This window comes from Anastrepha obliqua, chromosome 1 (assembly GCF_027943255.1).
Source record: "Anastrepha obliqua isolate idAnaObli1 chromosome 1, idAnaObli1_1.0, whole genome shotgun sequence".
Classification (NCBI taxonomy): domain Eukaryota; kingdom Metazoa; phylum Arthropoda; class Insecta; order Diptera; family Tephritidae; genus Anastrepha; species Anastrepha obliqua.
Window position 1 is genome coordinate 61,769,742 of NC_072892.1, and position 24,604 is coordinate 61,794,345.

The following is a 24,604-nucleotide window of genomic DNA, read 5'->3' on the forward strand; positions in this document are numbered from 1 at the left end:
AACTACATGGGTTTAAAAAATCTTGCTAGAAATTCTAATGGAATTCTTCCTGGAATTGCGATTTATTAGAGAGTGAGCTACAGTTTTATACAAAAACAATGAAAATTATAAAAAAGAGTAGCCAAAACTATAGTCAAAAATTTGCATGCGCTATCGTTTTGTCGCGTAGGGGTTCGAGTAGTAACTGTCGGATGTTCGTCAAACTTCAGCTTATATTTCTGTAAAATTTTAAATAATTATTCAAATAGCTGGAAATATTCCTTACTTATTTCTCTTAACGTATATATATACATACATATATAATTATAGTGTTTGATTTATTGAAAACACTGATATTGATGAAACCTGATGTTACCTCTCATGCCCGACCGTCATTAAGCAGAAGGGACTGTAGGCAACTGGTTGGAGCTGCAGCACTGGGCTTAATGTTGTCTGAGTGCTGTACTTGCTAGTTGTCCCGACAAAAAAAGAAATTGATTTATTAATTTAAAATCTTCATAATTTGGCCTAAGTTGTATTTTTCTTAAAACAATGTTTTGTTCGCTTTGCCATACTTTCCACCAAACCCTTCTATTTTTTTAGCGGTATGAAAACTATTGATATCGAAACCTATGGTTTGGCAGCTGAGAATGCCAAACCGTGTTCACACAGAAGTGAAGTAAAGTTTGGCCAGTCATAATGAATCGTTTAACACCAGAACAATGCTTCCAATTTGTGGAAATTGTTTATGAAAAAAATTAATCTCTTCGCGAAGTTCATAGCGCGAAGTGTTGAAAAGGACGCCGAAATGTCGATTTGTCGTCAAGCAACATGTTGGCCTTTTTCTTCGACTACGTGGACAATTTTACGTAAGAATCTTGGCTTGGGTGCCTATAAAATACAGCTCGTGCAAGAATTGAAGACAATTGACCATCGTTTGCGTCGCTTTTTTGCTTTTAATGGAAAAAGTAGTCAAAAATTGGACTGATCGAATGGACTATAAGCCGGATATCATATTCAAAATTTAAATGCCATGAGATTATCTTCCAGATTATAATAAAAAAAATCATTCCAACAATATTTTTGTTTTGTATTATAATTTTCTTCTTAAGTACTTCAACTCTTAAAAACACTCCTTATTGTTCCAGCCAACTTCGGTTGGTCGAGACCTAATGTGGTATAATTGTTCTAGGGCAGAGCTCGTTATTAATTCGGCTGTGATCTGGGCTTGATAATATTTTAACTGAGTATTTGAGGATTTTTTTGTCGAGGCGGAAAAGATGGAGAACATATTATTTTCGCCTAGTTATAGGGTTCAATATTGCCATAACCCATAAATAAATTTTAGGAGGTTTTAGAAGGTTTTTTTTCTCTAACTGTTCCCAATTTTGGGGGGTTTTAGCATCTTCAGGCGCGGTATCTTTTAATAATTTAATATTAATAGGTCTATGAATAAGTTCGTGCGTTTTTTTTTCGAAATTTGAATTTCGGATCATTCCCATGGCTTTTAAACGTTTGGAAATTGTTGATTGATCAACTCCCAAAGTTTTTGCAACCTCTTCTTGCGTTTGAGCCGGATCTTGATCGAGCAATTCCTCCAATTCGGTATCCATGAACTTTGGCGGCGCGGCCAAAATCACCACTTTTAAAGCGTGCAAACCACTTCTGGCACGTTCGCTCAGCTAGAGCATGCTCACCATAAACTTCCACCATGATACGATGACTTTCGGCTGCTTTTTTCTTCATATTAAAGAATTCCCCGCAAAAACACATTATTTGGCACGAAATTCGACATTTTCAAGTGTGGTAAAAATATTGTTGTTTACGCTTCAAATAAAAAACTTATACTGACGTTTGTGCCTTACGACAGTAGCTCTCCAATGAATGTTTGGAAATGTGGATCGATGGAATAATAATCAAGTTACGCCATCTGTTGTAAAACCGCACGAACTTATCCATAGATTATAAAAATTTGTTTTTAACCTTTTCCTGAGATATATAATATATTTCTGGGTTCATCATAGTCATCTTCATAAAATTTAGCGGTAAATCTTGTTAAGGATAAAAATGCACTTTTAAAAAATATTCTATCACAATTTATTTTATATGCCAAGCGTGGAAGTGAAATTGTGTATACACTATATTTTTGTAAGTGGAGTTTTGGCTTTCAAATGGTACCAAAAAGTCCATGTTCCAAGTGTTTCGATTTTTGCATTTTCGTCCACGTTCGGGACATTACGTGACAAGAATTCTAAACTAATTTTTAAAGTTTTCTCTTTTTGTATAAAAATATGCTTGGTCTTTCTTTACTTCAACAAAAACTATTTAACACAAAGTTTCAAACTTTGTACAAAATTTATAAAAATTCGGCAAATTTTCATTAAAATTTCAAATCCTTTAGTCAAAATTCCTAGTAAAATTCTGGGCATATAGTTTTATACACCAATTGAATTTTTGAGTTTAAAATTTGTGCTTTGTAGTACTAAAACTAAATGGGCTATAAAACTTTGTACATATCCTGAAAACAAAAGCAATTTTGACAAAACAGTATAATGTTTTAATGACAATTTTTCGTATTTTTATAGATTTTCTATAATGCTTGAAACTTTGAGTTTTAAGATTTTTGGTGCTGTGTGTACCATATTAAAAAAAAACGAATAATTAAAAAAAAATTAAATAAATATTAAAAAAAAAAATTAAAAAATAGATTAAAAAATTAAATAAAAAAAATAAAAAAAATAAAACAAATCAGAAACAAATAAAAAAATAAAAAAATCAAATAAAAACATATATAAAAAATAACATTAAAAATTAAATTAAAAAAAAAAATTATAAAAAAAAAAAAATTAATACAAAAAAATTATGAATATCCAATTCTTGTCAATATGTGATGTATACTTCACTTTTATGCTGGAACTGTTTATAAAGTAAAGTTAATACCCTTTGGAAAGATGTAATTTTGCAAATTGGCTAAAGTGGACTTGGATGCGAATTGTTTTTAGTGAAACCTCTATTTGTAGGAGTAACGTCTTTAGTACTAAATAATATCAGACATTCCGTTTCTAAATTATTTGGGTGTTACGCTTGGCGTGCAAAACTGGACACATTGCATATTTTGCCTCTTCGGTAATATTTTTCGGTTATGATTCCCTTTCATATTCTTTGTATTACTTAATGTTAAGAGCAATAAATAAAGAATTGAAATTGAAATTTTCAAGCAAACTAAATTACAATTCAACATTTTGCCTCTCTAAAGTTGAAGTTGTTCAGGCATCCGAGCAGTATTGCGCACTACTATATATACTCGTATTTGTAAATATTTTATGTACTACAAGTATTAAAATGTAGATATAACAAACAACAATAAGTTAGTAAATACAATACATACGTACATACATGTGAGTAAACTACAAACCATACGGTACATTTTGAATACTGTTAGTAACATTAGTTACATACATACATACATACATATATACTTAAGATACAAACATACGTACGTACACTATAAAAAATGATTCAAATAAAATTTGTATATAAATTTGAATTAAAAACAGGCGACAAGCGGAACAAAAATAGTTTCTTATTGTCAATACGACCAATACTTGTACAATAATTGTATTTGTTTGCGGTGTCTTTATATAGTCGAATTGCAATTGCATACATATACATACATACAGATATATAGTATGTATTTATTTACTTTACATACAAATGAACAAAGTGTCTCGAAAATGTGTAAGAAAATGGAAGAAAAGATGGAAAAACACAAGTTTTTTTTTGATTTTTTAATTAATGAATGCAAAGTTGCAAAATATAAAAATGTTGCGATGCACAATGAAAAAAGTGAGTGATTAGCGAAAATTTAGTGCACCCAAAAATAAGTTTTCTAAATTTACTTTTGTGTAATATGTATGGTATTTCAAACGTGAGAACGAAAAATTTAAGGGAGGAAAAATAAGAAATAAAAATATCAAAATTTAAATGACATAATTTTCCAAGCAAAAGTTTATGAAGGGTATAAAATTCGAACATAAAGAAAATCATACGGATTAGGTGAAAAAAAAAACAATATACGACGCATGTATTAGTGACACAAACAAAAACGAGTGACGTGCATTGATTTCGAAATTTGTGTGTTTTTTACGCGTGAAAAAAATCAAAAATTAGCAAAACATACACACACTTTGGGGTTTATGCTTCTATGATAGTAAAAAAAGTTGCCGAAAATTATGATAGCATTTACTTTTTTACCTATGGTAAATAACAAAAATCAGCAAAGAAAAAATTTGCGCTAAACAAATATTCAATATTTAAATAAATATTTGACAACAACGGCGGCGCTCTGCTCATGAGTGGTTCGCGAAGGTTGCTCAGTTCGGACAACTTACGTCTTGAGGAATTTTGCTTGAGGGAGATTACATAGTGAAAAGGCTACAATTATAAATTGAAATTGTTTTATTTCTTTTTTTATAGTTGTGAAAAAATGATAAAATTTGTATTTATGAAATATTTTTATAATATAGTTCCGAAAAATAATAAAAGCAGGAAGCTAATGATTTTATAATCGAAAAAAAAAATAATATATTAATTAAAAAAAAAATTATTTTTGAAATTATTTTATTTATGGAATTGTTTTCATAGTTCCGAAAAAATGCTAATATTTTTATTTTTGAAATTTTTTTTATAGTTCCGAAAAAATTAGATTTTTTTTTATTTCTGAAGGCTTTTTTAATAAAAAAAAATTTTGAAAGTTTTTTAATAAATAAAAATAATAAAAGCAGGAAGCTAATGATTTTATAAGCGATAAAAAATAATATTAATTTTTTATTTTTGAAAATTACAAAATTTTTATTTTGTAAATTTTTTTCATTTATGAATTTTTTTTATAAACATTTTTTTATTAAAAAACTTTTTTAATTATTAATTAATTATAATAAAATTTTTATTTTTGAAATTTTTTTTATTAAAAAATTTTATTTAGCTTTCAAAAATAAAAATTGTACAATTTTTTCGAAACTATATTATTTTGCAAAATAAAAAAATAAAATTCGAAATGTCAAATTTGAAAAATAATATATTTTGTTTAATTATTACTTTTTTTTTTGAAAAATATCAAGAATAAAAATGTCTTCATTTTCTGTTTCGCTTAAAAAAAATTTAATAGTTGCTTTTGAGCTCAGGGAAAATTATGCCTTATAAAAAAAAAAACTATTGAGCTACATGTTTTTGAGAGATTTGCACGAATAGCGAACAAAGAGATGGCTTAAGGAAGCCAGTTTCAAAACCACCCAGCAATTGTGGCCGGTTCTAAACTGATTGCTGAGCCAAAATAAGCGTAAATTTAGTATAGTACACTCATTTCTATCATAGCAGAACACAGTCTAATAGGCAGACATTTTTAGAGCTGAAAAATGCAGGCACTGACTTCTGCAGAAATTGGCCAGCTAAAGAAAATTAAGACACGATTTTTCGACACGACTTTCGATGAACCTATCCTGCTCTATCACGACGAACATGCACCATTTCAGGTAGACAATGCATTAATTAGCTAGATGATCTCAATACTGTGGGAACCGCAAATCTTCAAAACTTGTTCACTAGTTCACGTTGGTTTTGGAAGAGATCGAGAAAAGTTTCCCATGCGGCTTCACAATGGGCTATATTGAGTGTATTCCAAGGCGAACAACCGCTACCACCTAACCAAACCTAATCGAAAGATGAACTCAAAAGGAGTTAAATTATCAAAATAAGTCAGAGAGAATTCAGAAAACTTGTCTTTTATCGCCACTAAAAATGTGTGGACTATACGGAATTGACTTAGAATAGATTCTTCATGAAGTTTGCACTTCGACCTCATCGTTTTTTGTGCCCTGAAATGGATTAAGGAGCGCGCGATTTTATTAGAAAAACCACGATCGGATACAGAGACAAGTTTTCATTGGCACTGTACGAATTGGTCGGCAGTATACTTTGAAATGCGTCGATTTGGTCCACTTGCCGTGGCCTAAGCGTTAACTCCGTTAACTCGATCAAAGTTGTAGGGATCTAGTGAGATATGCATAGGTGACAAGCACAATTGAGACAAAGAATATGACCGTCGCTCCAACCGCGGGGACTATTTTTCTGGGTCAGTCTGGATTTGTATCAGCATAAGGACTGCTATGGAGAGTAGTTTATGTTATTACACTAGCAGAAAAAAGCGTTTTTGCCACTCTAAATCTGTAGCCGATTAAGGTCCAAGAAGATACCCAAGCTTCAAAGAGACGTCACAATGTGGCTCTGGAGGGTTGGTTATCTCGAATATTATTTTTAATATTTATAAATATTATTATTAGAACTATTTAGCGCACTGCGCTTTATATAAGCATTTTTAAAACTTAATGGAGGGAACGGCTGTGGTCCCATTTTGTGAAGCCATCGGTAAACATCTCATTGCGGTTGCCTGTGAGCCGGGAGGGGTACCTGGTTATTCGTCGCAAAATCTTTGATGGCTTAATATTTCCATCTCATTTGTATACATAGATCTTTTAGGCATCATCAATAACTTTTCGAACATTTGAGAGCACCTGTACGTCCCATTTCTGAGCAATTGAGCATAAACAAGTGTGCGCGTTAAGCAATACTAATTTCGAAACCACAAAGAAAAATTATAATTGTTTGAAGTGCATTTCATAGATTTTGTGTGATATTTTTTGTTGTAAGTAGTATCTTTTGTTTCATTCGATTTTTTTTTTTTGGTTTAGTTTGAAAGAAAACGATTTTTTACCGCTTGCCATCGTTTTGTTCATGGTCACCAATTAGTAGGACATCATCAGACGTACTCGGTACTTCATTGAAGGTGACCTTCAATTTCGGTGAGCTTGGTGTTAATTTTGGCCAGTACACATCGTCAGTGCCACCATCGGTGCTGGATTCGGTACTCAGTTTGCCACCACGTCCACTACCGCCGCCGCTGCCACCACCACCGCTCATCAAAGATGAGGCCTTCTGATCTGAGCTGCCGATATTGCTGCCACTGCCACTAACACTCCCAGCGCTGGGCAAACTACTGCGGTTTGCCATCAGTAGCGGTTGGGTGGTCGCTTTAGTAATGCCATATGCATCCATTGGCGGCAATTTGAATGTCCAACGATGTTTGGCTGTCAAACATAGCCAAATGACAATCCACAGCAAGATATGAGCGACGCTGATGACTGCTGCAAAGAGAAAAGCGAAACGAGAAAAACAAAAAAAAACTTTTTTTATTAGTAGAGTGGCAATGTGGAAAGGTGTATGCGAAGAAAGCGTTAATTGAAAGCTTAAGTTTGGAGTAGTAATAAAAAAAAATGTAAATAAAAGAGCGAGATTTGGCGCCTGCACCGTCCACTAGCGGCAGCACTAATGTGAGCTTACTTTGCATATTTTTGGTAGCTGCCTCGACAAGTTTGCTTGTTCACCCACTACTACGAGTATGCACATATATGTATGTAGTTGATTGGGTACTTTGACAATAGATGCCTTTACACCCTTTACACTTTTCATACTGCCACCCTTCTCAATTTGTCTCAATATTTTTTATTCCTATTTTTGTTGTATACTTGTTCTTAGCTCCTCTCTTTCCTAGTTAAGCTTGGAACTATCAGCATTCCTGTCTATGTGAGGCACTCAAGTGTTATTCGATTGTATTATTTGCTGGCTTTGTCTAATGCGATTTAATTTTAATTGCGCTGCATTTGTTTTTTTCTCTTTTCCGATGATTCTACGTTTTTTCTGATTTTCTCGATTTTTTTGTTTTGCCCTACACTTTCGTTTAATTGAAGTTTTGTGCTGCTAATTGGATTTGACATCACCGTCATCACCATCACTGGATTCAAGTGGTCATTATTTTCAATTTCCTCCCTGATAGTACACATATGTATGCATGTATATTAGGGTACATCACTCGATACTTAAGACCTCCGCAAAAAGATTTCGGAAAAATATTAAGATTTGTGTGAGCTGACCGATTTGAAAGTAGTTAGGTCGGTAGGTGAAATGGTTGAAGTACCACTCTGGAACTCCCAAAGTAGTACAAAAGCGCCATTTTGATACTATTATGAGACCTCCAACAGGCAGATATCTACAACCAGCCAAAGCTGTTGATCTAATGGGATTTCGGTTGGCGTAGTTCCTCAGGCTGTCGAAGAAAGGAGCATCCAGTGACCTTAAGGGGGGCCTCTTATCAATGGCTTAAAAAAAAGGTGTTTTTTTCTCAATTTTTTTTGAGGCGAAAAAAGCGACACACAGGAATAATCTTTTGCATTTATTTGAAGGCATGATTGAAGAGTAATGAGCAATTTTTTAACAAAAATGAAAAACAAAATGGCGGACATATGAGGGATCTCGCTCAGCTTCTCGTTGTGCGCTAGTAAACCGGCGTGTAAGAAAGTGGTCGTAGTTTTTACCTGAAACACAAAAGAAAAATATTGTCTTATTTAGAAGGCTTTCCCGCATATAATAGACTACTCTTGTATAACAATATGAAAATATGAACACACAATTAATTATTGAAAAAAGTGCTTTTTTCGCAATTTTATTTTTTTTCAAAAAAGGTGTTAAATAACATTAAAAAAAGATTTTTTTTTTGTATTTTGTTAGTTAATTAGTTGCGCATTTTAATTATTTTTATATAGATTATCGGTTTGAAACGATAACTTTCGTAATTTTTTTAAATCTTTCATGCTATTTTCAAAAACATGGTTTTGAGAAAACGTGTTTCAATGTTTTCAGAAGGTAGACAGTATACTCACACGATGGACGGTACAAAGGCCTGTAAGTCCGAAATCACTTTGAATTCCGCTATAAAATTTTGAGAGCATATTCTCCTATAATATATCTATCGATTGCAGTAAAAAAAAATTGATTTTTTGAAGCCGACTGATAAAAGGCCCCCCTTATTCATCTAGCTGCCAAACCCGGAGAAATAAAGTGCCCAAAAGTCTCATTTTTTGAAAGGTAAGACTAGCATCTCATGATTTTGATTTCATTCTGAGTGTTACGCCCTTAAGAACCTTTGAGAAATTCTCGCAGAAAATATCTGTATTGCGAAACAAAACGTCAAAGCATTCAAAACGGTGTTCCATATATAGCCTTCAGTGTGACCGCCATAACTTAGAAACTATTTGACCAATTCGATTCTAACTGCATTGTATGAGATCATTAGCTGTAATGGCTTCAAATTTTCGAGTCATACTTTGTGTGAATTTCTGTGCGTGGAGGTAATTGTCTCCAAATCAGCTGCATTTGCATTAGTAACTATCTCACCGCCCATATTTCTTTTCCTTTGAGTTTTTGCTTAACTGTTGCCCACTCATTTTTAATTGAGTTGACATCAAGCGATTGTGAAGACCAATCTAACATTTCACTCCTATTTTGCTATTTCAACTCTATACACATTCGGCTTCAATACTTGGGATCGTTATTTTCTTCTAAAATCCAAGGGTGGCTAGTTCTTCCAAATATCTTCAGAGCTAATGGCAAAGATTTTTTTTCGTAAATTTCATTAATCTAAACTGTATTGAAATTGGCGGTAAACATTGTGAAATCCGTTTTTAGAGAATTATACCAAATATGAAACTTTACTGGATGCCTAACAGTCCGTTGAAGTTTTCGATTATCAGTAGAACACCAGAACCGACGTATGCAACTATTCTCTTTTCTCTAAAACTACTTCAGCTTCATGATAAGCTTGCCTTTGTCACATACAAATCAATCATCTTCTGACCTTGCTTTGGAGAGGTATTTTTTTGGCCTCGTCCGGGAAATTCCACCATTTTTAACTTCGTTAAAATTTATGATCTAAGTTCGAAACAGTGAGTGGGATCGACTTAGCCACATATCTCAACGACCCTCGGTATATGAGAGGTGATTCTATTAAACAAAAATACACTGACGTGGCTATAGAAGAACGACTTCGATGCTTATGCCAAGATTTTAATTTTCATTCCAGTAAAAATCGTTAAAAACCTCCCTCAATGAATCATTGACAATGATGTACCTTTCAGCTGATTCATTTTAAATGATTAATCTGTTGAGTTTTCAATGTAGCTGAACATGTTTATAACTCAACGCTTAACAAAACTCGTCCCGTTCTTGGCTCGACGTCAAAACAAAAGTGATTCGTACGTCATGCGGCCTGCGTTCCCTATGCTGTTTGGGCGTCTTATTATTGCAAATACTACCGAAAATGTAATTCGACCTTGAAAGACCCTAAGCATGAATTGCTTCTTGAAACAATTTTTTTAAAGTACTTACATAAAATAGCAACACTGCAACTCAATAGGTTCAACTCACCTGACAGGAACGTAGGGCAGTGCAAATTGTTTTTGTAAGTAGCGCTGAGATCATTCAATAGGGGCGCCTTCACTACAGCACACGCCAATACGTAGCAGAGTGATGCACAGTGCGCAAAATAAATCCATGTTTCACTTGATTTCATCGTGATCAATGAGCGATCACGCATTTTCGCCGCCAACCGGCCGTGCCCGTACAAGTACATAATCATCGATGAGGAAATCATCAGCGCTGATGATAGCAAAAACAGTGCCAATGTGACTACACCGTTCAAAATGAGGCCGGGAGTTTGGATGGGCATTGCCTCACTGTACACTTGCGATTTGTATAGATTGGCGGCGCCTATGTAGCTAAATATGATATCAAAAGCGACAGCAATCATTTGTATGCTGAAGATGGTGGCAAACGACTTGGTTGTCGTCCAAAAGACAGCTGGATAGCGTACACACCAAACGAGTAGCGCAAAGAGGAGATTCACGAACTCAGCGCTGGGCGGATGCTCGAATACACCCATATCTATGGGCTTCTCGATGCCGAAGAATATTTGCAGCATACCAGCAAAACCATCGAGCCGCACTAGACTCGTTTGAGGTGGTTGCCGTGCGGTTGAGACGGTGTTAGCAGTAGCTGAGGACGAAGAAGAGGATGCGGATGCAGCAGACTCCGCCGATGAAGACGTGCCTAAATACTCGCTGGAATCATTGCCAGATAATTCACCCACCAAATACTCTGGCTCGATTTCCACCTGCTTCTCCGCTTCCGCCATGCGTTTGTTGCGTTTTAGACCGCCACCGTTGCCGATGCTGCTCTTCGTTTTGATTTCGATAATTTTCGAATTGCTTGTTAACGGCGTGGACGGTATAATCTCTGGCAGCTTCTCGGGTTTAACGATATGTATGTTGCTGTCACGTGTTGTCGTGCTAATCGTCGACGTTGATTTAGTGTAAATGCGACGCGCGTCATAATCACGCGCATCCGTATCAAATGAGGCAGCGGAATCGCGGTTTTGCCCACGAGGTGCAATGATAGACTGTTCAAAGGTTGTGCCCGCAGACAAATCGAGCTCATCGAGTCGATTTAAATTGATGCCCGTTCCTGTAACTTTGTTGAGGTCGAAGGCGGTGGGAGTGCGCAAATCGGCAGCTGCACGGCCCGTATCAAGGCGAGAGCCTCGTGATGGGGCTGACTCGTCGGAACGTCCGGCAGTCGCGCCACCACCTGAGTTGTTCTGTTGACGACGGTTGTGGTGCTGACCGCCGCGTTGTCGGTGATGCTGTCGATTCTGAGTGTGATGCTTACGCGTCGACTTGGTCGAATGTGTAGCATGTGTGTGTGCCTGTTGCGGTGACTGTAGTTGCTCTTTGTGGTGTTGATGATTATGGTGCTGGTGATGATTATGTGTGCGTGTGGGTTGGGTGTGTGCCGCAGGAGTGACCGTTGTTGTAGTGAAACTGGCAGCAACTAATACACCTTTTTTAGCTTTGTCTGTATAGTTGTTGCTATAGTTGCTGCTGTCGCTTGTAGTTGTCGTTTTCAGAGTGCTTGTGTTTTGAGCCATTTTATTTGTATGTTTATTACCCATTGCTGTTGTTATTTTTGTTGCTGTTGCGCTGGTGATCGTGGTTGTCACAGCAGCCTCATTTCCTCTCGACCTATCAAGTTCGCTGGCTGTCGTCGTGGTTGTTGTTTCGGGCTGCTGCCGTATGTTGCTTGTAGTTGTGCTTGACAACTTGTTAGTTGTTGTTGTTGCCGCAGCATTCTCCACATCAGCATCCAACATTCCATCGGCGAAACTATTTGCCTTGCCGAGTGTGCCCAACTTGTCCCACATTTTGTCATAGTTTTTGTTGTTATTGTCAGTCGACTCTGTTGCTGCCTTTATCGTACTTGTCGTTATCGCCTTTGCGGTTGTCGACTGCGGTATGTTGGCAGGTCTGTTTTCCCAAAATTCCTTTGCATCGAAATGCTCCACAAAGATACGTCCTTCGCCGACACCCACGCCGCTCACACCACCCCCATCACCATCATCATCACCACCTTTGGCTCCTCTACCATCATAAATGTCAGCTTCTTCCTTAAATTCATATTTGTTGTTGTTTTTATGGTTTGAAACATCACTTACACCATCATCATCATCCTCTTCTTCTTCTTTATTATTTACTTCATCAAAGTCTCCCGGCTCTTCATTGCTGTCTGGATTAATTAAATCGGGCACTTCGAAATATCTTGTCTTGCCACCATCACTGAAATCCACCCCAACATTGTTGCTACTCTTCCTTTTGCCTTCGCCAATTCGTTTGCCAACATTCGTTGCCATCTTTCCTCGTATTGAATCCGACAATATGTCGAGCGCATTATTGTTTATGTTGGTTCCTGTAGTGCCGCTGCCGACAGCTGTAAACATTGTGTCATTGTAGTAGTCTTCTTCTTGATCATCATCTAAGCTATTGCTGGTGTCGCCATTGTTACCCGTTCCATTTTGGTAGGGGGCGGTAACCACCGAAAGTACAACCAAATTACGTCGATTCACCGCAATAAAGTCAAGTTCCGTTTGCCAAATATTCTCTGGAAAAATGTGCAAGCAAAAGAGGATATAAAATTTAATTGAAATATGTGAAAAGTGTCAAATGGAGTTTATGTAAATGAAGAGTTCACGTGACATGTTACAGTTTATTTGTAACACCTTGAAAATCGAAGTACATACAGGGTGGGTCATATAGCGTTTGCTTTTTGAACCACCTACTTTTTTGAGAATGGTAACACAAATGACTTGTTAAATGTGTTCATAATTTACTTAATGGCTTGACATTTATGAAATGGGACGCTATACGCTTGAACAAAATTGTGTAATATTGAAAACCTATTTCCAAAGTGGTGTGTCTTCTTCTTCTTTTCTGATTTTCAAATCGGTGGCTATGGGGGTCAATAAGCAAAATTGTCGGATTTGGGGCTCAGAAAATCCACACGTTACTGTAGAGAAGCAAATGCATCCACAACGAGTTACTGTTTGTTGCGGTTTTTGGTCTGGCGGCATCATCGGGCCATTTTTTTTTTCGAAAATGAGCGAGGAGCCGCGGTTACAGTAAATGGCGAGCGTTGCCGTAACATGCTCAATGAGTTGTTTCCAAAAATTGAAGAGGATGACATGGACGACATTTGGTTTCAACAGGACGGTGCAACTTGTCCCACTGCCAAAGTTACACTCGAACTTTTGGCTACCGTTTTTGAAAACCGAATAATCAGCTGAAATTCCGATACCAATTGGCCGCCACGGAGCTGTGATTTAAGCCCGTTGGACTATTTTTTGTGGGGAGCCGTTAAGGACAAATGCTATGCGAACTATCCAGAGACGATTGATGCTTTAAAACACGAAATCAAGGTTGCCATTCATGAAATTGGAGCCCAAACTTAAAAATTTGGTTGCTTAAAAATTGGGTTGATCGAATGGCCTACTGTAAAGCTAGTCATGGAGGTCATTTGAACGATATTATTTTTCATTCATAAATGACAATATTCAATCTTGAAAATAAAAAAAAAAAGTTTTAAAAAATATTGATTACTTTTTGTTTTATAGCCGATTCAAAAAGCAAATTTTACATGGCTCACCCTGTAGTTCTAGATCTTAATTATATATTATGCCTTATAAAGGGTTTTTTAATAAAAGGTGTTATTTTGATATTCATTATTTTGATCACGGTGGTCACCTCTTCGAGAGATAAATAACACGGTCCGGAAACTTTTCCCGTAAAAGATCAATGGTTTCGTTGCTTGTGTGGCCCATAGTGCCGTCTTGTTGAAAATGAACGTTGTCCAGATCAATATCATCCAATTCCGGCCATAAAAAATCGTTAATCATCTCTCGATAGCGCAATCCATTCACCTGTAACACCTGTTATTGGAAAACCCTTCATCTATGTATTTAATTGGTAGTGGCATTTAACTACTGGGTAGTTCTTCAATATGAAGTGGGTCTAGAACCAGTTCCATGGATTCGTATTTATTTAAAACCACTTTTGCAGAGATTTGTTATTTCTTACGAAGCAATTGACATACCCAAGACATGAGTAGTTGCAACTCTGTAGGGACAGGTGAAATATAGAGGGTGATCAGATTGCAGGTATTTTCTCAAATGAGGAAACGCGCGATTATTGTCAAACCAAATACATATTTTTTCCAGTATTCACTGACATTTCATCATGGAAAGACTTACGCCTCAAGAACGTTTACAAATCGCACTATTGTACTATGAAAACCGACGCTCTGTGAAAAGTGTTCATCGCGCGCTCAAGCCAACTTTTGGTCTACGTAACCATCCCATCGAACGCACTATTCGGCAAACCATCGGCAAAATTGAGAATAATTTTATATTATTGGATAATAAACGATCCATTAGACAACGAGCAGCCCAAAGTGAAGAAAAAATTATGGCTGTAGATGAGAGTTTTGCCGAAGACCTGGAAGAATCGATTCGGCGCCGATCTCAACAACTTAGCCCATCTTATGGTACTACTTGGGCGATTTTACGCAATGATCTTTATTTCAACGCGTATAAAATACAGCTGCGGTCTTTCAAGGTGACACAATTTCAATTGCTGGCCTTTTGAAAAACTCGCCGAAGATCTGCATTTTAGGACCCGAATTTTCTTCAGCGATGAGGCCCATTTTTGGCTTAATGGCTACGTCAGTAAGCAAAATCTCCATATTTGGGCTGAAGAGCCATTTAAAACAGCCTTTATATATATATTATATATATAATTGGCGCGTACACCCTTTTTGGGTGTTTGGTCGAGCGCCTCCTCCTATTTGTGGCGTGCGTCTTGATGTTGTTCCACAAATGGAGGCACATTCAGTTTCAAGCCGACTCCGAATGGCAGATATTTTTATGAGGAGCTTTTTCATGGCAGAAATACACTCGGAGGTTTGCCATTGGCTGCCGAGGGGCGACCGCTATTAGAAAAATGTTTTTCTTAATTTTTGGTGTTTCACCGAGATTCGAACCAACGTTCTCTCTGTGAATTCCGAATGGTAATCACGCACCAACCCATTCGGCTACGGCGGCCGCCTTTACGTTTATTGAAAACAACAGCTTTGTGTGGGCTATGGGCTGGAGAATCTTTGCACATTGGCAGCGGCGAATATCGTAGGCGATGGAACGGTGAGCTGTATGAGCTTTACGACGACGTAGACATAGCGCAGCGAATAAAGATCCAGCGGCTACGTTGGCTGGGTCATGACGTCTGAATGGATACAAATGCTCCGGCTCTGAAAGTATTCCATGCGGTACCAGCTGATGGTAGCAGAGGAAGAGGAAGGCTTCCTCTGCGTTGGAAAGATCAGGGGGAGAAGGACTTGGCTTCACTTGGTGGGCCCAACTACCGCCGGTTAGCACGAGAAAGAAACGATTGGCGCGCTTTGTTAAACTCGGCCAAAACCGCGTAGGGGTCGCGCCAATTAAGAAGAGAGAACAAGATAGGCTGGAGAATCATCTGTCAATATTTCTTCAAAGACGAGGCTGGCACCAATGTAACAGTGAATAGCGAACGCTATCGCTCCATGAAAAACGACGTTTTGATATCGAAAATTAAAGCTCGTGATTTCCACAACATTTGGTTCCAACAAGAAGCAACTAGGCACTACTTGCCATACACCCCGTGAAACAATGGATATACTGCGTCGTATTTTAAGTCTAAATGCTCTGTAATATACCAGCTTCGATTGAGTTATTCACGATGAACCAACCGAGGACCCTTAGCGAGTCATACAAAATTGTTGTTTACGGATGACCGAATTGCGGCGCAGTTGCGGCCAACATTTGAAAGGGATTATCTTAAAAAAATGAATGTCATGAATGGTTCTACACAAAAATTACAAAATTGCCTAATCAATTTGAATTTTCGTTGCTTCATTTCAATTTCAAACAATGAATGGTTCTACACAAAAATTACAAAATTGCCTAATCAATTTAAATTTTCGTTGCTTCAATCAATTTCAAATCCGTTGCCTCTAAATTGATCACCCTTCATTCATGGCAAACCTCCAAGTATATTTCTGCCTTGAAAAATAATCTCATTAAAAAAACAACTGCGATTTGTAGGCGGCATAAAACTGTAGGTCGCTTCATTCTATGGAAAAACATCAAGACGCATTCCATAAATAGGAGAAGGAGCCCGGCTAAATACACAAAAACGCACATAATAGATCAGTGAAAATGGCATTTACATTCTAATAAGCCACTATCTAGGAAGAGCAAATGTTACTAAGCTAGTAGAACTATATATACATACATGTATGTATTAGGGCGGGTCGATTGAAAAATCGCTCATTGCTCTGTGAAAATCGTATTCTAGGGATCAAAATAAGAAACTTTGCCGAAGGAACCATACCTCTGAAACGAATTCTGATGTCCCCCCATTTGGGTCGAACGAAAAATCCCACTTTGACCCATTTAGAGTGCTCCAATCGAGTCCAAATGTATGACCGACCCCCACTAACTTTGCCAGTGGCACACCCCCTGGAACTCCCCTGGGGGGTTCCCCATACAATAATTTCAAAATATCACCATTTTTGGCCTTTACATGAGAAAAGAAACTAAAAAGTTCGACCCAAATTGGGGGACATCAGAATTCGTTTTAGAGGTATGGTTCCTTCGGCAAAGTTTCTTATTTTGATCCCTAGAATATGATTTTCACAGAGCAATGGGCGATTTTTTTGCCTCCCCACAAATCGACCTGGCCTAGTATGTATATTTATATGTACAATGTACAAATATACATACTCGGGCATGCCTTTTGATGCTAATACCGTGAAAAATTATAGAAAGTATGCCCCAGACCTCATGCATCCTTCTACTCTCCTCCACTCCATCTCATCTACCAGCCATACACTCACTCCGAAAAATTGTAAGTCTCGCACATTTTCTTCCTATGCCACCTTTGTGCCATAAATAACCTGAAAATGAATAGTTTTCTCTTCCAGTCATTTACTTGTTTGTGGCAGCTTAAAATTGTGCTCTTAGTTTTAAATAATCCTTCTTTGAGCACACATCTCACTTACAGTTACAGTTTCTATTTGGTATGCATGAGTTGGCTTCTCATTCGTTCATTAGGCATGAGCACTTTATTGATTGATGGCAAGTGTTTGTTTGAAATTTAGACAGATACAAACCCCCAACAATGAGGTGGATAAGAACCACCCACGAAGTCATTAAACGGTATATTTACGCACCTGTCTGCGTTCAGGCAACACGCCACACCTCTCAAGCAAATACATACTTGAAAGTGCATACACACACATCTTTACAAGTAAGCGTATATGTAAATATGCATGAATGTATGTATGTATATGTACTTGCAGGTTGGAATAACCCCTTTTCGCGGTGAACATTGCGTAACTATTGCAAGCTCGTGCATAATTAACGCCAACTGCTTTCTACTGACGGCAGCAGCAGTCGTTCAGTCAATCGTGAGTGAATGCTGGGTAGTTAAACCTTTCAAATAAGTAAAAATATGTTTAAACGGCTATCAGCTACATCTTCATCTCTTCTGCCTTCTTCTTCATTATACTGTATTCTCTTGTCTTTGCTCAAAGTGAGGTTGTAATGAGGAGACAGGTGGCAACAGAAGGGATGTCTTCAGCTACGTTTACAGTCGATTTATTCATTGGTCTTCGGTTGTTTGCTGGATAGACTTGCTAAATGCTAAATGCGAGAGCATTTACTGATAAGCATAAAACAATTTTGGTGCCGCAATAGGCATCGGTGAGGGGTTATGCTTAATTAAATGCGAAGGTGAAGCGTATAAATGCCCATGAAACATTTGTATTTACATAGGTACATAAAGGGTGATAAATTTAGGGGTATCTGATTTCAAATTGAAATAAAGCAACGAGAATTTAAATTTATTAGACAATTCTATTTTTTTGTGTAGAACCATTCATGATATTTATTTTTAAAGAAAATCCCTTTCAAATGTGGGCCGCAACTGCACCTTATCTCGTGAAAAATTAAGGTAATTTTGGCTTCCATGCCTCATTCGAAGCTGGTTTATCCACAAAGCATTCAGACTTTACATACCCCCTCAAATAAAAGTCCGAAGGTGTGGTATCACACGATCTTGGTGGCCAATCCACTGGTCCAAAGCGAGAGATAAATTGAATAAATCCATTGCTTCACGAGCTTTATGGCAAATAACGCCGTCTTGTTGGAACCAAATGTTGTGGAGATTACGGCATTAAAAAGTCGTTTATCATGGCGCAGTAGCGTTAGCTATTTACTGTTGCATTGGCCAGGCTCGGCTTTGCAGAAATATGGGCCGTTGATACCTCCAGCCTATAGGCTGCATTAAACGGTTTTTTCAATGGTTGTAATGGCTGCCATTGAATAGCTTCGGGTTACCCTTCAGCCCAAATACGGCAATTTTGCTTATTGACGTAGCAATTAAGCCAAGAATCGGCTGAACAAAATTCGGGTACTAACGCATGCGATGAACACTTTTCACAGAGCGCCCATTTTCATAATAGATCTAAGTAGATCTTTCCACGATAAAATGTCAATGAATAAAAAGATTATGTACGTAGTTTGACAGTAGTCACGCGTGATCTATGAAAAAAGTCTTATCGGAAAAAGTACCTCCAATCTAATCACCCTTTACTTTGTATGAAGTTCTAGGGTGCCTGCTTCATATTATTCATAAAAACAAAATGTGCCGCTTGTTTAAGCGAATCATAAACTTGTATATATCTATTGACTTTCATCAGTATAAAAGGTCGGCCTTCGGATTATTTTTTTTGAAAGTGCAACAAAATACTTTAAACATTTTTTTGTTTAATTAGAAAAATCAAATCTTATGATTAGTTATGGAATATAAGAATCATTAGTTCGTGGTGATTTGTTTTAAAGTAAACCAAAACAATTCAAATTTTACAAAATTAGTGCTAGGGGAGAAAATTTTAAGTGCTGGAAAAAGTTTATAAATATTTATTCTTTCTGTATACCGTAAAAAAAAATATGTTAGGCATTGTTTTTATTTCAATTCGGTCTTATAACAACGTGAGCCATGTGGAATTATTATTATCGGAAGGAAGAAACGAGAGCCCGAAGTATGTTAGTGCCAGGAGTTTGAGATGCTGTCCAATAGAAATAACGACCGAAAATTCTACCAGAAAGTTCTGCGGCTTGCAGAAGGTTTCAAGACCAGGGCGTTTTCCTGTAAGAACAAAGACGGCGGTCTGGCGACTGACTTCCAAAGCATACTAAAATTATGGAGGGAACACTTCTCGAACTTGTTAAATAGTGACAACTGCGCATGTCACAGATAATGTGAAGGTCCCGACACCTCAATTGTTGACGACGCGATTGTCGTTCCGCTACCCTACTATGACGGGATAGCGATAACGTGGCTAAAGAACAACAAAGGCGCAGCAACCGCAGCACTGCCAACTGTGCTATTCATACATGGCGCCGAAGAGCTGTTAAGGTGCATGCATCAGGTTCAATGTAAAAGATGGTCGGATGAAAGCATGCCGGCCAATTGGAATTTAAGTGTGCTATGCCCAATCCATAAGAAGGGTGATCCTGCAATCTGTGCCAATTACGGCGACTAGCCTTCTAAATATCGCGTATAAGGTTCGAGCGAGCGTATGGGATATGGCTTTGCATATCCAGTGCATAATTTTTGTGATATGAGACATGAACTGTCAAACTGCCTTGCTTTTGCTTTCGGGCAGAATTGCGTGGCATGAGAGCATTCAGTCTCGTCTAGTTGATAAACATGTGAAAGGTTGAAGCCCACCATCAACCAACTGATTTGACCTCATCAGTGTGGCCTTAGACCATGAAAGGGGAATCCATACACATCATCTTCTTGTTGATTTCAAAGCTGCATTCAACAGTACGAAAAGGAGTTATCTGTATGCCGCGATATCTGAATTTGGTATCCCCGCAAAAATAATACAGCTGCGCAAGATGACGTTGCTTAATACCAGTAGAGCTGCCAGAGTTGGGAAGGACCTCTCCGAGCCAACGAGGCTTCAGACAGGGTGACTCTCTATCATGTGACTTCTTTAATATGGTGCTGGAATAGATCGTGCGCACCACAGAACTTAATCGCTCAGGCACAATTTATTATTTTTTTTTTCCTTCCGCTACCTATGCTACTTTGCGGGTTCCAGTCCAGTGCAATTCTTGTGATGCTATTTGGAGGTTTTCTCAATGTGTGATCTATCCATCGCCACTTTCTGCGTTTGATTTGCCTAAGGATGACAATTTATTATAAGAGCGTACAATTGTTGTCGTATGCCGATGTTATTGACAGCATCCGCCTTAACAATCGCGCTATTAGTTCTACCTTTTTAAAACTGAACACAGAGGAGAGGCAAAGCGAATGGATTAAGTGGTGAATGAGAACAAAACAAAATACCTGCTGTCATCAAACAAAGAGTCGGGGCAGTCGCGCGCACCCACGTCACTTTCGATGGTTATGATTTCGAGGTTGTAAGAGACTTCGTTTATTTACGAACCAGCATTAACAGCGATAACAATGTCAGCCTTGAAATCCAACGTAGAATCTCCCTTACCAACAATGACCAATGACGATGACAACATCTGATGAGGCGTCACTTGGAGTGCTTGAGACAATGGTTCTGCGGAAGATTTTTGAACCTTTGTACGTTGACGACGGCGAGTATCGCAGGCGCTGGAACAATGAGCTGTATGAGCTTTACGGCGACATAGAAATAGCGCAGCGAATAAAGATCCAGCAGCTTCGTTGATTGGCTCATGGCGTTCGAATGGATACAAACTCTCCGGCTGTCAAAGTATTCGATGCGGTGCCAGCCTCCTCTTTGTTGGAAAGATCAGGTGGAGAAGAACTTGACTCCACTTGGTCTGTCTAACTGGTAATGGTTAGTACAAGAAAGAAACGACAAGCGCGCTTAGTTAAACTCCGCCAGAATCATGTAAGCGGTTATCGCGCCTCTTAAGAAGCAGAAATTGAGTTTGACTTCTGCAAATTCATGAGACCGATTTCGCCGTGAAGTAGCAGCCTAATGAATAGAAGGCAATATAACTCATTATCTCGGCACAATGGAACTTGGATCGTTTTCTTTCATTCATTCAATCCACCTTCTATCATATCTACGATGGGCATCGAACGTAGTACCAGCCGAATTTCTTTTTACGCCTAAAATCCATTTGGCTACAGCGGCCTGCCTACTTTAATACTAATTTATGATATTTTGTGAAGACAAAATGCTACGAAATAAGTAAGTCCGTTTGATGCGTACAGCTTTGGGCACTTGGCTGCAGAACACATAATCACAGGCATTACATAAACGTGGGTTTTGATAAATGAAAGCAATTCGTCGGATGTGTAAGAGTAGTTACTCAATCCATTTGTTATTTAGCAAACACACACGACTGGAGGAAGAACGGGCGGGAGAGGTGCAGAGAATTTTGACTACCTTCGAAATATTTTACACTGAAATTGAGTTTATGTCCTGCACTTCGTAGAGTTTGCACAGATACTGGCAAGTTGGGAAGTGCTTTAGCATGTCTGTCTATCATGCGAGTGTATGAGTGTATGTATGTGTGTGCAGAAACTACAGTACACATTTGTGTTAGCGGTCATTCACGAAACGTCAGCTTAGCAAATGATATCAAACAAGCTTAGGAGCACACACACACAGCAGAGATGAACTGAAATGTTTTCCATAACTTGGCTTTTGGTAAAACCAAGTTTGTGTGCTGCTAACTAACTGGCTAATGTGGCATGATTACTTATATGTATCCATATACTCCTGTAGGTATATGGACTCATGCCCTGTCGTATGTGTGTGTGTGCGTGTATTAAGGTAAATGTATGGCTTTTTACTAAAGTGCACGCATATATAACTGCCATACTGTATAGCTACATACACACACATTCTCGTTTTAAGTATTACTGATTTGCTTGGGAAGCTTTTGCAAATCCGACAAGACAAAACTTAACAAATCATCATCATTTGTTGTATCGCCTGAAATGCGTTGAAACAAATCCAGGCAATTGCATCAAACTGCAGTGCCAGCAGGAGCAAGAAATATGTGGAGAGAGAGAGAGAGAGAGAGAGAGAGAGAGAGAGAGAGAGAGAGAGAGAGAGAGAGAGAGAGGGAGAGAGTAAGAGGGGTATATAGCAGCGACTTCAGTAATAATACATATCAAAGTCACAGCTTATCCGGGATCATAATACACGAAGCCAGGCCAAGCATTGACCAACAGCAGTCATTTGGTGGCAGCGACAGCTAGTCACAAGATACAACAGCAGTGGCTTTCTAACGACAAGCAGCAAATATGCGGCAACACTACTTACTGGTGGCCCTATTGGGAAAATTCCCCATCACACGCAACGCACTCACCATAACAAAATAATGCAAACATAAAATACTTGCACAACTAAGATAATATTGAGTGCAAATGGGTATGGCGCATATCGGTATATTGTTGTTATTCTTATAAAGGATATCGTAAAAGTTGATTATATAGCGAGGATATCAAAGTGTGTGCATGTGAATATTTGTACTTTAATTCTCCATTTGTTTGCTGTATATTTTTGCGCTTAGCAGAAGCACAATGGAGCGCAAAACAAGCGAAAGATGCTGGATGCGACGGTTGTTGTGTCGCAGCACGCCGGGAATACCAAAGGACGTAGTGCGGAAAATTAGAAAAAAATGCAGGGCAAATAATAGTGGGCAGAATTCAATGGATGGTATGAACACAGAATCATGTTTGTGTAAAAATATTTATAAAAGCGCACTAATTCATATACTTCGAAGCGAGAACACAAGATAAGTGTAATAGAATATTCACTAGGGAGATCAAATTGATTTTCTCACATTTTCGCCTAATTCCGTAGCTGTGTCTCGTATTTTTATATAATTTTAATAGAATGTTTGCTAGCTAATAGTTGACTTGCTTCACGCGGTAAATGTTTATTCGATACTGATTAGATAACGAATATTGGTACGATAGTATGCTGCGGAAAAAGGCATCAACATCAAAACACAAAAGTAAATTTGGGAGTTAATTGTGAAAAATGCTATTGAGATCGGAATAAACATTTCCCTTGGGTGCCAGTAAACTTGCCCCTTGCTAATGACCGGTAATCTCAGGTACGAGTTTGGAAATTGAATGGCCTCGAGGACTTTCTGTGTGCTCCGTCTATTGCACTGGGGCCACAGGGTTTTCGAAATAGCACAAGAAGAAATAGACAACTGTCAGGAGGATGCCGATGACCAAGTAGGAGGTTTCAGTCGCCTTACTGGCAAGCTTATCAGCAATTTTATTTCCCTGCATGTTCTTATGTCCTGGGACCGAGATCAGAGAAGTGTTACCTGCACACTCAAGAGATTTGATCTGTCCCTTACAGGAGTTGTCTAATTTGCATCTGCACCATGGCATCATCAGAGCCTTGATTGCGGCTTCACCATCTGAAAAAATGTTATTATCCTCTCACTCCCACATTCCCTAAGCATTTTGCATGCCTGCAGGATCGCAAAGGTTTCTGCTTGAAAAATACTAGCAGTATTCGGTAATTTTTAATAATTTAAAGTTTAAAATTGTACAAATCTTTTTAACAAATTTATAGATGGAAGTAACTTTTGTGAGGTAAACATTTTTAGTGTTTTTTTTTTAATTAGAAAAAACATTTGACTAGCTGGCGTCCAGTGTTAAAGCTAAGATTGCGCCACTCAATTTGGGAAAACCAATTCATTAAAAATATTTGCGTCAAAAAAAATTTTAAAATTTCGATTTTAGGTGAAAAGTTTTGATGACATAAATAGAGTTTCTTAAACGATTAGTAGTTGAAGACAAACGTTCGTGAATCTAATATTTTTCGCATTTTTTAACATAAAATTTTAGACTTGTATATACATAAGTTAGTAAGAGGCAAAATATTGAAATTTCTTTTAACCACTAGTAGATGAAAAACGCTCATCAGGTTACAATTTTTTCTTAAAGTTTTCTATTTAAAATTTAAAAATTCTTTATATCACTTCTTATAAAAAAATTGTGTTAAATGTTTTTTCTTAATCTGTGTTTTTGTTTTTTTAATTTAAAATTGTAAAAATTGTTTATATCAATCAGTAAATGAAAAAGCTTCAATAAGTAAATATTTTTCTCATGAAAATTCAATAGTTGCAATTTACGGCTCATTCGATCAGTCTACTGGGCATCATAAGTATAAACAATGTTGCTCATACGCACTGTAGAACGCGACAAGCAAAACAAACAACAGCTAAGTAACGCCGTTTATGTAGACAAAGCAAAAGTGTTGCTTT

General features: G+C 37.6%; 1 protein-coding gene across 4 annotated transcripts in view; it reads right to left on the reverse strand.

Annotated features, from left to right (window-relative positions):
• Positions 1-24,604, reverse strand: part of LOC129249815 (protein tincar) — a 169,532-nt gene that overhangs the window by 16,645 nt on the left and 128,283 nt on the right. For all 4 annotated transcript variants that reach the window (XM_054889484.1, XM_054889477.1, XM_054889469.1 and 1 more), the window contains 2 exons: positions 10,294-12,858; positions 6,749-7,178 (listed from right to left, as the gene is read on the reverse strand). In XM_054889484.1, the coding sequence (XP_054745459.1) occupies positions 6,749-7,178; positions 10,294-12,858 (2,995 nt within the window). The remainder of the gene's footprint in view (positions 1-6,748; positions 7,179-10,293; positions 12,859-24,604) is intronic.